The sequence below is a fragment of the Syngnathoides biaculeatus genome, chromosome 14 (genome assembly GCF_019802595.1).
Source record: "Syngnathoides biaculeatus isolate LvHL_M chromosome 14, ASM1980259v1, whole genome shotgun sequence".
In the NCBI taxonomy this organism is placed as follows: Eukaryota; Metazoa; Chordata; class Actinopteri; order Syngnathiformes; family Syngnathidae; genus Syngnathoides; species Syngnathoides biaculeatus.
This window is the reverse complement of record NC_084653.1, coordinates 24316388-24333883: the sequence shown is the minus strand read 5'-3', so window position 1 is coordinate 24333883 and position 17496 is coordinate 24316388. Positions and strand designations below refer to the sequence as shown.

At 45.0% G+C, this 17496-nt stretch overlaps 3 protein-coding genes across 4 annotated transcripts; 2 read left to right on the top strand and 1 right to left on the bottom strand.

The window, feature by feature from the left end:
• The first annotated feature begins 12 nt into the window (after positions 1 to 12).
• pdzk1 (PDZ domain containing 1) lies at positions 13 to 5599 on the top strand. Of its 2 annotated transcripts, none has more exons than XM_061842390.1 (8): positions 13 to 480; positions 1420 to 1629; positions 1724 to 1937; positions 2683 to 3015; positions 3089 to 3285; positions 4608 to 4844; positions 4903 to 5175; positions 5371 to 5599. In XM_061842390.1, the coding sequence occupies exons 2-8, from the start codon at positions 1423 to 1425 to the stop codon at positions 5413 to 5415; spliced, it is 1506 nt and encodes a 501-aa protein (XP_061698374.1). In that variant the 5' UTR covers positions 13 to 480; positions 1420 to 1422; the 3' UTR covers positions 5416 to 5599. The 2 variants fall into 2 exon arrangements, with proteins under 2 accessions (XP_061698374.1, XP_061698373.1); XM_061842389.1 differs by having other exon boundaries at positions 437 to 480; positions 1414 to 1629.
• Positions 5600 to 6431: 832 nt separating this feature from the next.
• On the bottom strand, positions 6432 to 14003 carry si:ch73-390b10.2 (Golgi pH regulator). Its single transcript, XM_061841397.1, is given in 15 exon segments — positions 6432 to 6941; positions 7011 to 7076; positions 7235 to 7324; positions 8630 to 8725; positions 8811 to 8903; positions 10576 to 10664; positions 10743 to 10852; positions 10938 to 11018; positions 11338 to 11398; positions 11401 to 11457; positions 11532 to 11633; positions 11718 to 11824; positions 13227 to 13330; positions 13417 to 13476; positions 13771 to 14003. Coding segments are annotated over 15 exon segments (1365 nt in total). The 5' UTR covers positions 13813 to 14003; the 3' UTR covers positions 6432 to 6734.
• An 826-nt stretch (positions 14004 to 14829) lies between these two features.
• LOC133512433 (dynein regulatory complex subunit 2-like) lies at positions 14830 to 16694 on the top strand. Its single transcript, XM_061842052.1, has one exon. It carries the CDS (start codon positions 14854 to 14856, stop codon positions 16195 to 16197), a length of 1344 nt encoding a protein of 447 aa, XP_061698036.1. The 5' UTR covers positions 14830 to 14853; the 3' UTR covers positions 16198 to 16694.
• The last annotated feature ends 802 nt before the right edge of the window (positions 16695 to 17496 follow it).

The window sequence follows — 17496 nt, the reverse complement described above, 5'->3', positions numbered from 1 at the left end:
TGAATACATAACATTTTGGAAGGTATTAAGTTAATTTTAATTTTGACTGTTTGGTTCATTGTTGTCTCATTAAAAGCATACATCTCTTACACCTAATAAATAAAACAACAAAAAAATGACGAGGTAACTTGGAAGCGTTTCCATGGACAACAAGATGAAAGTATGTGTCCATGAGGCTGCATGTAGTATGTGTGTGTACCTGTGTGTACGTTTTTTCTTTTTGGACCTTGCATCACTAAACTGCAGACGGCTTCTTTGCGGCTCCAGCCATCTTTTCCGAGAGCAGACGACGACAGAGCGTCGAGGCGCTCCTTCCTTTAAGCTGTTAAATAACTCAACCTTTAGGTTCACCTTTGGCCCATCAAGTTTTCCCGGGTAGGAGAAGGAGGGGGGAGGCGACGCGCGTGACGAATAACTCCCGATGCTCTTGACAGGTGCGCTCTTGCTTTTTTGACGCCGACTGAGCAAAGACGGGAATTGGTGAGTGAGCTGTTTATCGCCCGTCTCTTGCGATTCATGACAAAAGCCGGACTTGCTAGTTTCCAGACGTCCTTAGTTTGTTGTTGTCGTTACTTTTTTTTTCATCAAAATTTGCACGGAAGGTATTTTACTCTCGCTTATTGTTGCTGTCCAATAAAAAGCAGGCGTTTCCAAATTTTGTGATTTTGTTTATTGTATTTCATATCGAAAAAGAAAAGAAATCTCGAGGTTTTCAGTTATTGTTTAAGTTGGCGTTTCGATGAAGATCATTCCAAGAAAAACAAATTCAGGTTGAAATTCCGTTATTTTGATTTCCATCGTTTATATTGTTAACATTAGAATCATATAAAACGGGTGTCAAACTCATTTTTGTCACGGGCCACATTGTAGTTATGGCTTCCCTCAATACCTCAACGTTATTCATGATGTGAAAATGTGAAATTCTGGTACAGATTTGAACAAGAATAATGGAAGTTAACGCACGTGATTTGCCTTCACGGGCCGCATATAAATAAGGTGGCGGGCGGAATCTGTCCCCCGGGCCTTGAGTTCGGCACCTGTGATTTAAAAGGTAATATTCCCGGTATTTCAGAGTTGCAAAAATGACATTCGCTGCTTTTGCGAAGCGCTGACCCAGCACGACCATGGGTCCATCCGTCGGTCGTCACGTGCACGTGGAGTGCGTGGCAACGCCCGTGACCGTCCCTGACAATAATAACAACATCTGATAAGTAATAATGCGCATGATGGTGGAAATGCCGTCCAAAGTGCAACTTTGACTTTTCAACCCTTGTCATCACCACGAACGCCGATTAACCATTAACTGTCACCGTGAAGCTTGTACGGTAGATGGAACCCCCCCCCTCCCCTCTCGGGGTTTTACTCTGCTGCCATAAACGAATAAGTTTTGATTTTAATGTCATCCGATGCGAGTGGCAGGACATGGCCGGGTACAAGCCAAAGGTGATCTCTCTGACCAAGAGGCCCGGTCAGACGTTCGGGTTCTACCTGAGGTTGGAGCACGGTGAAGAGGGTCACCTGATCCGCTCCCTGGAAATGGGAGGTCCGGCCGAGTTGTCCGGCATGAAAGACGGGGACCGCGTCCTCCGAGTCAACGGCAAGTTTGTCGACGGGCTTTCCCACTCGGAGGTGAGCGGGCCTGCGGTGTCCTGCGCAATTCTGTCAAAACCTTTTTGCAATCATGCGTACGTACATGCATGTATCGTGGCTCTTGCCGGGTCAGGTGGTGGAACTGGTGAGAAGCGGCGGGCCCACCGTCACCTTCCACACGCTGGACGAAGCTTCCTACAAGCTGGCCAAGACGCAGGGGGTGAACCTGGGCGAGCCCCAGCGCGCGCCGGCCGTCAACGGTGTGGGCCAGCGCGCTCCGAAACCGAGACTCTGCTACCTGGTCAAGTCCGGCTCCGGCTACGGCTTCTCTCTTCGCTCAGTCAAAGGTGACAGACAGCATCATGAAATGTACCGCCAAACTAGCTGGCTTGACTCCGGCTCACCGGCAACCCAAATTTGTTTCGGTAAAATATTTATTTTAGTGTTGATGTGTAATACTATTTTTGGAGGTAAAACTTGGTATAAAGAGTTTGAGAATTGTTTTGTTTAATGATTTTTTCATTTGAAAATATTGTCTAATAACTGTCTTATAGCGTGCAAAGTGCAAGTACTGGCACTCCATGTCTTTCAAGTCTGCACTGGATGTAGTAATACAGTAAAGCCTCGGTTCTCGAACGTCCCCGTTTTCGAACAAATCCATTTTCAAACAAAAATTTCAATTTTTTTTTTTTGTTTCTATTTTCGAATGAAAAATGGTACTCAAACGCCCCCGATAAAACCCGGAATTAGCATAATGCGTGCGACGTAACCAGTTGACCTACCCATGACGCGTTTTGTTACAGTCAGTTTGAACGCTCCCCCGAAAAAAAAATTGTACTCTGCAGTTTATTATCAGGAAAAGCTAAAAAAAAAAAAAATGCTTTAAAAAGCCACATTTTTTTTAGGATTGGAACGCATCATTTCTTTTAACATTCGTTGTAATGGGAAACGTCGATTCGGTTTTTGAACAATTCACTTCCCGCACCGTTTTCTGGAACGGATTGTGGTCGAGAACCGAGGCATCGCTGTACATGATGTACTGCACTCGAGTTTTTCTGGCCTCCGATTGCACCTCTGTCTTATCACCTTCAGGCGAGCGGGGCGTGTTCGTGACGGAGGTGGTGCCGGGCGGCGTGGCCGACCGGGCCGGCGTCAACGCCGACGACCGTCTGCTGGAAGTGAACGGCGAGAACGTCGAGAGAGACACGCACGAGCAGGTGGTGGACAAGGTCAAAATGGCGGGCGGGAGCCTGATGTTCCTGTTAGTGGACGAAGAGACGGACCGCTATTACCACAGCGTGAACGCCAAGGTGGACGCCCGCTTCGCCACGACCAGGTGCCTCCCTCACGAGCCCCGCATCGTCCACTTGAGCAAAGCGCCCGGCGGCTATGGCTTCCTGCTCAAGGAGGCGGAAAACATGACAGGCAGGTGCATTGCGTTCTTCCGTCGCCGTGGAAATGAGCGTCCGCTGAGCGGGATCCCGTTCCGTGCGCGCAGGACACGTGATCACGGATATAGACCGAGGCAGTCCGGCGGAGAAAGGAGGCCTCAGGGACATGGACCGGCTAGTGGCTGTGGACGGCCGGCAGGTTGACGCGCGCACTCACGAGGAAGTGGTGGACGCCATCAGGGAGAGTGGGAACAAATGCTGCCTCCTAGTGGTGGACAAGGTCACTGACCTCATGTACGCTCAGGTGAGATCGCAATGGGCCACACTATTAGGGACACCTGCACGAGCTAATGAGATTTCGCTTTATAAGCATTATATTGCGTACTGTCGTTATATGACTAGAAACATTGTTGAAAGATACTTAAAAACTGGACGACCGAGTGATTTCTCCAAGCCAACCAGAAGAGAGGAAAAAAAGGGTAAAGAATTTTCTGTAGCAAGGTATAACTTACATGCAGTGTGTGTACATTTCGATGACATCCATTCATCCATTTTCTTTTGCTGCTTATCCTCACGAGGGTCACAGGAGTGCTGAAGCCTATCCCAGCTGTACAACGGGCAGGAGCCGGGGTACACCCTGGACTGGTCGCCAGTCAATCGCAGGGCACATAGAGACAGACAGCCGCACTCACAATCACACCTAGCATAAATTTAGAGTGTCCAATTAATGTTGCATGTTTTTGGGATGTGGGAGGAAACCGGAGACCCTGGAGAAAACCCACGCAGGCACCGGGAGAACATGCAAACTCCACACAGGTGGGGCCGGGATCGAACCCAGGACCTCAGAACTGTGAGGCCATCGCTTTACAGCTGCGCCACTGTGCTGCCATTTTGATGACATATAATGATTATTTTTAGGAATGAAGAAATTTATGGAAATTTAAAAAATACTTCAAGTCTAATGGTTTTTAAAATCCTCTTCATATAGGTACGTATACGTGTAGTACTTCGAAAGGCTTTTGTTTTATAATTACATTAATTTATTTCAAAATGTAACCGTCATTGTTCTCTGATTTATAATGATGATTTCTAGTTTTTTTGATAGATTTAATAATTATATTTTTGTTTTAAAGTGTGATACGGCTATTGTTAATTTATTTTAAACACTAAAAATAAAATACATATTTAAAAATTGTATTGTCAAATGAATATCAATTAATATATAAATATGGGTCACTAATGGTGCAGCGGTACACTCGCCCGACTGAGATGCAGGCAGCGTGGGTTCAGTTCTCACTCAGTGATGACGTCGGTATGCGCCCCGTGACTGACTGGCGACCAGTCACCTAAACTCTGCTGGAATAGGATCTAGAACTCCCGTGGCACTTGTGAGGATAAGCGGCTTGGAAAATTGATTTTTTTTTTTTTTTTTTTTAAATCTGCTTAATCCTGTTTGGACTTTTTAGGTTTGGAAACAAGTCTGACATATGGCAGAGGTGGATATCTATGAAATTGTACAACTTGGACCTTTGTGGAGTTTTATGTGCCGACTCTACTCCGTGTAATGGTTGAAGTTTTAATACTTGATATTACTGATATTTTGTTATATTATCGATGCCTACACAGGGTAAAGCATCACCGATGCTCTTCTGGGAGGAAAAAAAGGACTCCGTTTATCCGCCCAGTTACTCCGAGGCCACCACCTTCCCCGCCCTGTTCAAAACTCCTCCGACTGCTGAGGAGAGGAAGACGGAGGAAGGGGCGGAGCTCAAACCGAAGTTGTGTAAGATGGAGAAGACGGCCGCTGGATACGGATTTCATCTCAACGGCATCCAGGGCGTGTTCGGACAGTACATTAAAGAGGTAAGAGAAGCGGACAAGGGACTTTTTGGATGACATCACAAGAGGGCGTCGCTCTCAGGTGGTGAAAGGCGGCGCCGCCAGCTCGGCCGGCCTGGAGGACGACGACGTCGTGGTGGAGGTGAACGGGAAGAACGTGGAGCAGTGCACGCACGAGGAGGTGGTGGACATGATCCGCGGGACGGGCGAGTGGCTGGAGATGCTGGTGGCCGCCAAGAGCGTCTACGAGAGGCTCAAGGCCAACGGGACGCCCGTCACGCGCCAGCTCCTCGGCGAGACGTCGCAAGCTCAAATCCACAGCGAAGACCGGGAGGCGGCGCCGGCCAGGGAAAGGGTGAGTACGTTTTTCGAATTCTATTTTTTTTAAAAGATGAAGAAGGCGGCGCCTAACGGGACACTTTTAATCATTTCGTTTCATCCAAATTAACATGCTGAGGCATTCAAATCAGCTTAGAAATACCCGAGTGGGTGATTCCAACCGACCACGATGAAAAATACTTACTGGTCCTTATCGTTTCTCTCCTTGCAGACCTCATCTGTGTCATCTGCTAGTAGTTTGGATGAAAGACTTTAAGCAGTGACAAGGTGAAGTTAAACGTTCTTATTACCTCACAATCGTCATCAATGGACCGAAAATCCCGGAAAAAAAATACTCGTAATTTATTACACATTTGACCTGTTTACATGTAAAATTGAACACAGCTCAGCTTTAAATTTTTTTTGATAATCTTGTTGTACTCCCAGTAATTACATATACATTAAACTGTTCTAAATTCAAAAGGGTTGATTTTTTTTTTTTTTTTTTTTTTTTTACATCAATTTTAAAACTTTGCTTTTTGTTTTCAAGGTTGATGAGAATGACCAATTTGGAAAAACATTTGAAAATGTCTGCCTTTGTTTTTTTTTTTTTTATAAAACACAGATAAATGGTGACCTCTGGTTACTTCTAACCGTGTAAATACAGGATAATCATAACATTTTGAAAACCTAAAATAATATTCCAAACAACCAAAATCATTTTGCCAAATTTCAGACATAAAAATGTAGACTGAGTGAAATTTGTATCAAATATGCTGCAGCACTGACAAGTTATACTTCAGAAATAAGTACACAAGTAATTTGTGTGTGTGTGTATATATATATATATATATATATATATATATATATATATTATGAGAGAGAGATCATGAAGTATAAAAGTGATCGATAAAATGCGTGATCTACAGCACCAGTACTACAGGTAGGCCTAATCGTATTAACATTTTTCCATTATATAATATTTGAGAAATTTACGTCCAAATTACCTTACCCCCCCCCCCAAAAAAAAAATTCTCAAGGGATTTACACGTTTCACAAAAATGACGTTTTCATCTGAAAAAACTCGGAATTCCACGGAAAATTCTCATCCCTGTGTTTTCATAATGTGTAACATTTTAGAATTTAGTCACTGTCTATTCAGTGGTTCAATCGCCTGACTTTTTTGTTGTTGGCCCAACCAGCTGTAAAATACTGTTGTCGGAAAAAAAATGACCAATATGGAAAATACATATCTGAGAAAGGAACAGTCATTTTTCCACCACACGCGTCTTTTATTGAACGCTCGAGAAATCGCACTGTGAAATAAGAGAATGTCGTGAATTGAGATATTGATAGAAACAACTCCAGTGTTTTCACACTAAAAAAAAAAAAAATGGACAAAAAGTAGCACAAAAATAAAAAACAATTTAGCAAGGAACAAATGGAATTTTTTTTATTCCACACTGTATTTAAGGGCCCACTAAAAAATTCCTGATTCAGGAACAAGTGGTTGGAACCATTGCAATGATACAAAAGAACATGATGGTGGGTTTAAATGGGTGGTGGTGGTGGAGGTGGGCGGGGGGGGGGGGTGTGTCACAGTGTCATGTGCTTCTCGGGCGCTTGCTTGTGGGCCAGGTAGAGGAAGAGGATGCTGGACAGGGCGCTGACCAGGAAGATGACGTCGAACCAGCGGTGGTAAAAATTGAACTGCAGCTCTCCCAGAACCTCGCTGACGATGGAGCGGTACTCCAGCGGCATGCTCATGCGCATGAGCAGCACCGACGACACAAAGTACATGCCCTGACACGCACGCACACATTAACACGCCGCTGTGGGATCTGAATAAAAATTAAAAGGAGAGAAACTCACCATGATCTGAGCCAGGACCAACACGATGACATTGGAAGACTTACTGCTCGAGATAGCGTAAAAGAACTGCAGTGGAGAAACACAGTGGCCATTTTTACTTATTTTACAAAGTCCTCCATAGGCCATCGTCACTTTACGATGAGCGTAGACAGCCCACGGGCCTTGGCCCCCCCCCCCCTCAACCCCCCCAGAGCTTTACAAGCGTCGCCTTGTGGAATTTGTACCTTGGTGAGCGTGATGAGTAAACCTCGTATGGACGTGACGATGATGATGCCCACCAAGATGAAGGAGATGTGCTGGGACCAAAACTTCACCTGAGAGCGAGACATACGGGCAATTTTCATATTCATAACTATACAGTGAAGAAAATAAGTATTTGAACACCCTGCTACATTGCCAAGTTCTCCCGCTTAGAAATCAAGGAGGGGTTTGAAATTTTCTTCGTAAGTGCATGTCCGCTGTGAGAGAAGTATTCTAAAAAGAAAAATTCAGAAATCACAATGTATGATTTTTTTTTAACGATTTATTTGTGTGATACAGCTGCAAATAAGTATTTGAACACCTGAGAAAATCAATGTTAATATTTGGTACAGTAGCCTTTGTTTGCAATGACAGAGGTCAAACGTTTCCTGTAGTTGTTCACCAGGTTTGCACACACTGCAGGAGGGATTTTGGTCCACTCCTCCACACAGATCTTCTCTAGATCAGACAGGTTTCTGCTCCCTCCAAAGATTTTCTCTTGGGTTTAGGTCTGGAGACTGGCTAGGCCACGGCACAACCTTGATATGCATCTTAGGGAGCCATTCCTTGGTTTTCTTGGCTGTGTGCTTCAAGTCATTGTCATGTTGAAAGACCCAGCAAGCCGCGACCCATCTTCAATGCTCTGACTGAGGGAAAGAGGTTGTTGTTCCCCAAAATCTCACAATACACGGCCGCGGTCATCCTCTCCTTAATACAGTGCAGTCGGCCTGTCCCATGTGCAGAAAAACACCCCCAAAGTATGATACTACCACCCCCATGCTTCACAGTAGGGACGGTGTTCTTGGGATGGAACTAACACGGTTAGTGGAATTATGACCAAAAAGTTCCGTTTTGGACTCATCTGAACACAAAACCTTCTTCTAACCCACCATGATTTCTAAGTAGGAGAACTTGCAATATGGCAGGGTGTTCAAATACTTATTTTCGTCACTGTAAATCCATTGGCAGTACGCATAGAGATGAAAACATGAGTAGTTGCTCTACCTAGTGGGCAATCTTTTATAAGCTGCTACAAATACACTAAATGCAGGTTTTCTGCATTCCCAAAGTTATTATATTTTACGAAATTATGATCTAAATTCTAGCTAAAAATAAAACTATCCTTTAAAAATACAGAAAATATTTTTTTTCTATTGCAAACCTTTTTAAAGAATGAATTGTGGGAAAAAAAGGATGACTCCTGCTGGTCATATTTTGACAATAAGTGTTGGGCTAAATTTGCCATGGACCTGCAAATGTCCTGTTGATGTCAGTGTTGCAAAATAAAATATGTTCTACACAAAAAAAAAAGCTCTGTGGCGAATAATTCGATATCCTGAAAATTTCTCATGTGAAGAATGTAAAAACGAAGGTCTTACATCAAACTGGATGCCCAAGTAGTTGACAGTAATTTCGATGCCTCGAGTCACCGGATCCGTCTTCCCAACTCGATCGAACACGATGTTGATGGTGGCCTACGGCGGATAAACAAATCATCTTCCGAGCGCATCTTGCGCAATTCAAAATATTAGGAGAGCGTTTGCGCACGTCTTTCCTCACCATAAAAATTTTCCACACGCAGTAGATGGAAAAGAAGTAGCCGAGGAAGTTGAAGTATTTTCCCTGGAATGTCTTGGAGTACTCGATGCGCTCCTGTAAAGATAGGAACACGGCTGAAATCCGGGTTCAATTCCCAGCCCTGCCTGTGTGGAGTTTGCAGGTTCTCATGCCTGCGTGGGTTTTCTCCAGGCACTCCGGTTTCCTCCCACATCCCAAAGACATGCAACGATAATGGGACACTCTAAATTGCGCCTAGGTGTGATCGTGAGTGCGACTGTTTGTCTTGATGTGCCCTGCGATTGGCTGGTGACCAGTTCAGGGTGTACCCCGCCTCCTGCCCATTGACAGCTGGGATAGGGTCCAGCACTCCCCGCGACCCCTGTGAGGATAAGCAACTTGGAAAATGTATGGATGGATAAGAGTGACTACGGCCATAAATGACACCAAGTTACACTGGCTAACTTCCGGCTAGCCATTTAACTTCCAGCGCTAACCTGAGAGCTCAACAGCCATTTGAACACACTCATTGGCTGAATGATTCTCATGGACTCGACAGGCCCCACCCACTGATCGAAAACAAAAACAAACAAAAAATAAATAAATAACTGGCCACCAAAAGTGAAGTCGCCATCAGCCATCTTGATACTCCCAAAACAACCATGCCGACCTGCGTTAATCGCCAGTTTTTTTGTGGCTGAGAGAAAACGTTCCACAGGTAAGTTAGAAAGATTTACTTTGACACTGTAAAAGTTTAGAAAGGTTTTTTTTTTTCAATTTTCTGATGAGCTTAATTCACTTGAAGAAAGTTTTGTTCATGGTTGTTGTTGTTCACTGTTCACTCTTTGGTTCACCTTTAGGCCGACAGTTTTTCGCAAAAAAGCGATGTCAATATTTTCCCAAACTTCATCAGTGGAAAAGCAAGAAAAGACATTTTCTGTGAAATTTTTGATGAATTTCATAATACAGAACTCTGTAAATTGAATTTGTTTTCAAATGCAAGGAAACAAGTTTAGATTTTCTGTCTAAAATGGGACGTCGCAGAGACAACAAATAAACATTGCGTTTCGCATGTATTCTCCCATTGCGATTCCTTATTTTCAAAAATATACCGAACTGTTTAACTTGAAATTGAATGCTTTTAAGACAAAAAAATGCTGTGTTTTTTCCATGTTATGATGATAGCGCTTCACAGCGTATTTTGGGAAAAGTTAACGTCACGGAAATCGGGCTCTAGGTTATATGCAAGCTTTCTTGCTAGTCACAGTTGTTCTATGTCTTTCCTTTGCCCTTCACCTTTTTTGGCTTACCAAGTCGAATTAAAAATCCTTCATGTTACCAGAACTGAAAAAATGTCAAGTTAATTCGACATGCCTAATTTTGAATAAAACCCCGCCATAATCCAACCTGTAAACTCTGTTCCACACGTTTTGGGAGTACCAAAATGGCGGCCAACTGTCTTAAACCAATCGATATACCGCTTGATGTGTACGCTATCCAGTCTTTTTTTTATCAGTGGCCCTACCTGGAAAACCTCCAAGTACAAGTCGCAAAATGTGTGAAAAGCCAGCATGGCGACCCCACGTGGGCAACAACGACACCTGCACCTCGCCTTCACATTTTGTTGTTTAATCATGCAAAACTAATTTTAGAATAATCAATTCTAAAAAGATTCAGTAGCTGTAGCCCAAGATTAGGAATTTATTCCATCATAATTTCCATGTGTATGAAATATGCTAATCATCACAAATCCGAGTGCGTGTCTCACCTTGGTGGCTTGCAGGTCCACAGTCTCGAGAAAAAGCTGCCGACTGAGCTCCTCCAGAGCGTCCACCTCCTGCTGGATGAGCGACAGATCTGCGTGGAAGACGAAGGGAACGCGTGAGTCACGTGCGCGCAGTGATTGGACGCCGCGACATTTCAGACGGAGGTTACTTTCGCTGCCCGTTTGCGACGACGTGACGCTCTTGATCATGCCCCACAATCCCGTCTGCTTGTTCTGATCTTCTCCGCGTTGGTACATCTGCCTCCGCGTCATGGCGATGCTGACCGTCAAGTTGGTTCAATTTTTTTTTTTTTTTTTTCTTCAAAACTTTAACACAGAGAACGGATAATTATCACGGGGCTTACCGTTTTTTCTTGCTGACGATCATGTCCATTGTTTGAAGCAGCCGTCTCTCCAAAGCGAGAATGTCGCTGTCGGTCACGTTTCTGTCAATCATGAAAAATTACTAAGAACCGGCAAATTAATGTTTTTTGATAAGGGTGGAAAAACAAAATAAATGCGCTTTAAAATGAAAAAAAAAAAAGGGGGGGGAGGGGGAGTGAAGCTCAAAACCCGGAAATAACGTAACTTGCGCGGCGGTTGATTCGCTTTTCGAAGCGCCTTTTAGAACGGATTGTGGTTGAGAACCGAGGCTCTACTGTACACGCCTGTCATCGATTAGCTAATATTAAATTACATGGTCAGACGTTAATACAATAACGGGCCAAACAGAGAGAATCGGAGTGACCAAGAGTTGGAGCCTACCTGAGGAAATAAGACATGTACGTGTAAGGACAGTTGACGGCACCAAAGCCAGACAAGAGGCCATGAGCGTGACTCCGATCACACCGACACGACTGATGAGCTGCTCAATGGACAGAATCCCTAGAGAAAGCGTAAAAACCGAATGACGTAATTGTACAGCACGATAAATGTCAGGTTACGGCACGCCGACTCACCGTGCTTGGGACTGAGGATGGGAAAAGGGTCGCCTAACTTCCAGAAGAAATACATGAAGGTAAACCACACCACGCAGGCAAACAGCAACCTCTGTCTGTGCACTGCAAAGCAAACGAGCGTTTGCGTCGTATACAGTGGGTGTGCCCAAAAAAAAAAAAAAAATTGTAACGCGCTTGTTTACTTACACAGGCGAATGTTGCTCACCACAAAGTAGCCGATATAGAAAGGCACCACGAAGATGAGGACCAGCAGAATCACGTAAAGATTCAGCTTCCAGTGGAAATATCTGGAGCTGCAGGGACATTTTAAATGTTTAAAAATGTTAAATTTAAATTAAAAAAGTAAAATAACATGCATCAGTTACTCACATTTGAAAAATGTACAGGTGTGGTCAGTCATGCCCGCGGATATAAAGTTACAGGTGGGTGTTCTGTTTGTAATTGTGAGTGTACCCCTTTAAGATCAGAGGGGGGCGGTGCTAGGTCAACTCGCAAGTAGAAGTCAGCTGAGCAGCAGCTCCTTGTTAGAGACCATGTGCTTCCGTGTGAAAAAAAAAGACGTCAGGCTGTGGTTCACTGTGCTGGATCGGTTTTCACATGTGGCAAGTGCGCAATTGACCCCTCCGTGGATATTGGGCAATCCGCGTCACTGACCAATCAGAGGCCAGAGATCTGCATAAACCAAAGCCCGTTTTTGCTCCTGCCATTTTCTCAGACAACATTGCATGGTCCAGTTTAGGTTTAGTTAACGTTTTATCGCGTATTTGGGTTATTTAACAAAAAATATGGTGAAGAGGTGTAGTCACGGACTTTGTAATAGTGACGACAGGTATCCTGAAAGGCCAGTTGGTGGAGTTCTATTCGTACCCTTTCCAAAACCGAAGACCCAGTACGAAAAATGCCTTCGATGGATCAAACTTTGTGGAAGACCGCATCATCAACTAAATCCATCTAATATCAACCGGAACACATGTTTGCACGAAGGTATGCCCTATATTTATTTTCAATACATGTCTCGTATAAATGAATTCGAAGTTCTTCGCTAGCATAACACTGCTGCGTGTGAACGATTGCCACACTTATTCTTTGTTGAGCGATATTTAGCGATGATCGGACTGCACAAACGTGTCGCTTTCTTGCTGGCTCGCGGCCAGAAGCTTAACCAGACTGTGTTTGCACGAAGATATGCCCTAAATTTGATTTTTAATACACGTCTCGTATAAATGAATGAGACGTTCTCCGCTAGCATAACATTGCTACGTGTGAATGGTTGAATGAAATCAGAAGCACGGAGTCTGTCTCAGTTCAGAATGTATTGTATTTGCCATTTTTACTGTTTGTGCGTGACGTCACTTCAGGAGGCGTGGTTAAGTGCCCTGTACGGAGGGGTCAATTGCGCAGTGGCGCAGCTTAGAGGGAACATCGGTGAAGATTTTTCGTGCCCGATTGCACAGATTTGCGAGTGCGATGGCGCGCATGTGCGCCCGTCAAATCACAGTGACTGATGCATGTTATTTTTGTTAAAGACTCAAAATTGTGCATTGGTTGAAACGTGAGGATGAATGATTGGTTCTCTCTACATTATGTATGGTAATCTGTGTGCCCTGGCGAATTTCAATACTTATGAGTACCAGATCTACAGAAAATAAATGGATTTTTTTAAAAAAGGGGACAAAGAAAACATAATTTCCTCACCTACTACTTAAGGCACCCAGAATCTCAAAGATGATGAGCTCAAACATGGTACACGAAAATGCAAAGGTGACGGAGAAGACCACCTGCACCACATACTGACGCACCTGCCATTGTAAACAAAAACACTTCAAATACAAATACATTACGAAGTTATTTTGTATATACCGTACATAACACTTTTTATGGATACCTCATAGTCTTTAAATAGCTGTCGCATGAAGAATAGCCAGCCAAATCCAAAGAACAGCACCTTCGTATTTTACGAGACACAACAAATAGTTTTATAATAAATCCAAATACACAATTAGATAAATGTATTTTTATTAAAATTATAAAACGTGAACTCATAACTCTTCTTGCGTTATGATTTAATATTTCAGAACACATTCAAAAGAACGTACAAGTGGATTCAGTGTATTATTTCGAGCGAATTTTTACTCCTAACGCTGTGATATGGGCTGTTACACCAAGGCGTATAATGACTGAAAGAAAAAATAATTACTTAAAGCTGTGAATATTGTAACTCAAAATAAAATTATTTTACCTGAGAGGTGAACATGACGACAGAATCCACCAAAAAAGACATTTTAGGTCTATTAAACGGCCCTCAATCCACCAAATAATCGGGTATACATCAGGAAGAGAGTAGGGAATGCTTTTTAGGTCATGCTGACACAAAAAACAATTACCAGCATTGAGCGATAAACAATTATTCTAATCATAATGGACGAAATGTTATTGTTTGTGCGTCGTGACAAGAGTCGTCTAAATATTACGTCATCGTGACAGTACCACGGTGCACTTCCGTCGCTTATCTATGATGCAATCACGAAACATTATAAACTAATGTATACGCTCGTGTTCTTGTATTTTTAATTGGTATGTCCACCAGCACCGGCAAGTGTTTTGAAATTTATTAATATATATTTTTGGATTCAAATAAAATACGAGTTTATTGCGCCCAATATAAACAAGCCTCCCATGCGTGTGTCGGGCAGCCATATTGGAGCAGTACAATTCGTGTTATTACAAAATTTGGTCAACGTGTACTTTTAACCACCTGGAGGACGATGAGCTCCAGTTGAACTTTTATTTTGCAGTAATGCTGGAATGAAATTTATTTGATTAAATGTAATATCAGAATAATAAGGAAAATTAAATGTAAAAAAATATCACAATTAGCCTCCTCTTCAATAATATGTAGATAATGAACTTGATTTTATTCATAAACTCTAAATAGCAAACAATCCAGAGTGTACTGTAAAGTCAAAGCCAGAGAAAAACCAGTGACAGGGCTAAGATGAACCCTAATGAAGACCAAGCACCATTTAAGGTGTACAAATATGTGGATTGTAAAACAATTAATCCATTTGATAAAATCGGATTTGGTCTCTTTCTGTGGAATTCCATATGCCATAAATTTGTACTCAAATCGGGAAGGCAAGGGGATGGGGACAACATCATCATGACAGTGGCGCACATCACTAGACAAAGACCAAACTTCCCTTAATGCATCACACTAAATGACATTGAGTGATGTCATCTCTGCGGCTCCCACTTTCAGTGCAAATCCAGACTTCTGGACGGGCCCGTTTTCAAAAATTTTGCATCGCGCGAGAACGTCAGGATGCCGAAAAAGAAGGGAAAGAAGGGCAAAGGTGCAGGGGACGACCCCAGCCTGCGTCCGCAGATCCTGCGGGACAAGCTGAAGAAGGAGGACGCGTACACGGTGGGGAACGCCGTGAAGCTGAAGGACACGCACAGGCTCGGGATTCGCGCCAACCGCTGCGATCAGCTCAAGGAGGACATCGCGGCGCTCCGCCGTACGTTCGAGCGCCGGGACCAGGACCTGAACCGCGCCGTGGAGAGGTTCGCCTGTGGCGTGCAGGAGGGCGAGCGTCTCTCGGCGCAGGTTTGGCGCGTGCACCGCGAGCACGTCGAGCGTCTGCGCGCCATGCAGGAGAAGCGGCTCGATTTCCTGCAGCAGCAGTGGGACACGGGCCAGGACGCTTTGGGCCACAGGCTGGAGTTGCTGAGCGAAAGAATGGCCACCTACTTTCTGCAGTCCCGTGAGAGCTTCGAGGACACCGTGGTCCACCTGGAGCGTCACCACCAGCAGGCCTTGGCCATCATCCACATGCTCTACAGCGAGCCCATGGAGGCCCACTCGGTGTACGAGAAGAGGAAAGCTTTCGAGGTGGAGGAGTGCTTCTTGGACCAGAACGTGCAGGTCCTCAAGAACCAGAAGGCCGAGGAACGCTACCTCCACGAGATGGAGAACGTGGAGCGCATGGAGGCCAAGAAGCAGGTCTCGGTGACCACGTCCAAGAAGGGCGTGGCGCTCTACAACACCATCATCGAGGTGCAGTCCCGACTGGAGGCCACCGAGAAGAGCAACTCCACCATGACGGCCAAGCTGACGGCGGCCCGGAACGACGCCAAGGCCAAGATCCACATGCTGCTCAGCCAGATGGCTCGCGACCGCGTTCCCGTCCAGATCATGATCAACGAGGTCAGCATGCACAGCAACGCCGCCGCCAGCACCCTGCGGTTGATCATCGCCAAGGGCGCCCGGCTCCTGAAAGTGGCCGAGATGTGCCGCCACCTAGAGGCCCAGCAGAAGGAGGAGCAGGTGGACCCCCAAGAAGTGGCGGAGGAATTCGCTACGCGCCTGGTGGCGCCTTCACACATGTTCGAGTTCCCCGAGCTGATGAAGCGCTACAACGCCGCCCAGGTCCACCAGGACGCCCTGAAGCGGCGCAATAAGGACCTGCGGCGGGAGAACCAACAGCTGCACCTGCTCACTCGGCAACGGGTCGAAGCCAAGACCTTAAAACCGGATACCCACAACGGACCCTACAACCCGCTGCTGGTCAAGATGGCCCCCATCATGGAGAAGGACGCCATCAGGCAAGTGCGCTGCGTCGTCGAGGGAGTGCACGCCATCAGAATACTCTCCATCAATGAGTGAAGACGATCGTGACGGACGGAGCACGCCGGATTGTCGTAGGCGAGGTCTGGCCACCGTCGCGGGCGGCGCTTCCTGTGAGGGGCGTGGCCAGGCCACTGCTCTGGGCGGGGCCACCTCTGACACCTGGCCCAGCTGCGTCACATTTGAGATATTAGGTGTTAAATATGTCATCAGCATTTGCCAGTTCGTTGCGCATGCTTCACTGGATTCTGCGACAGTCTGCTGCTGTTCCTTACTCACGGCCATTCTGTGCCCTTGAGTTTGACCCCGTCTTGTCACATTTCTTAGTTTGCCTCATAGTCATCGGACCTCGTTTCAGGCCTTTGGACCTCACCACTCGTCTAACGTTTGTGTGCCGCTGCCTTCTCAGACCGGTACACCTAGGATTGACCTGTTTTTGGAATACGCCCACTCTGAACATTATGCCGTTGCGTGGAAGTCCTGCATTTGGGTCCTCCCCCGTGCCGCTGGCAGATGTTGCAGAGTATGATATCTTGTTTTCCTATTGGCCCACAGGTTCCTTTTTTAATTGAAACAGGTTGCATTCATACCTTTTCTAGTATTTGGGATGTAAAATTGTATGATGCCTCTGTAAACATTTGAATTATGAATTAAAATCATTGAACACGTTGCAGACGTTTTTCTGCCGAGAGGCCTGAATTCACCTCATTTGGATTTCTTGCGCTTATCAACGTCGCTAGCGTAGATCTCCGAGCCAACGATGTCCATGTGTGCTCATGTAGTTGGTCTAACTCTGTGTTGTGTATTTTGGTCTCAACCCGGTTCAATCCTCTCTGAAAAATGAGACACATTAATAAATGTTCACAGAGCTCTCTTCCCAAAGACACTCACTTAGCAGTCAGAAACGCCAGAGGAAGTGATCTCGTCGCACCGCATCAGACTACCGCTTCAAAATAAAAGAGTTTCTCAGATCTTTGCCCAACACTTCAACTGCATTTCCCCCTTACAATGAACATTTTGAAACACCCAATTCCTTACATCAGTAATAGGCTTGAAAAGAACGACTGCGTCTATTATAGTGCACAACATCACACCGTTACACTCCCACAACTGGGTCGTCGACATGGAAGCGATCAATCAGAGCAAGGGGGCGGGGAGGTTTAGCCAAATATGGAAAAAGCAGATACAAAACTGGGTCAAACAACAGTTAACTGTCAGAGGTGCCTTTCTGGATACTTGTGTGACAAAACTGACACTTTCTAAAACTAGTATTTGTCACACCATGGAGGTCCAGAATGCGGGACCTTTAAATAGATGTTGGAAAGTACTTTCGGTATG

Bases quoted from the DNA above. Each gene is read 5' to 3' on its own strand.
- pdzk1 (XM_061842390.1), top strand. From the start codon at position 1,423: ATGGCCGGGTACAAGCCAAAGGTGATCTCTCTGACCAAGAGGCCCGGT. The intron at 1,938-2,682 runs GTGACAGACAGC...TATCACCTTCAG, and splicing joins CTCTCTTCGCTCAGTCAAAG to GCGAGCGGGGCGTGTTCGTG. The intron at 3,016-3,088 runs GCAGGTGCATTG...CCGTGCGCGCAG, and splicing joins GGAGGCGGAAAACATGACAG to GACACGTGATCACGGATATA.
- LOC133512433 (XM_061842052.1), top strand. From the start codon at position 14,854: ATGCCGAAAAAGAAGGGAAAGAAGGGCAAAGGTGCAGGGGACGACCCC.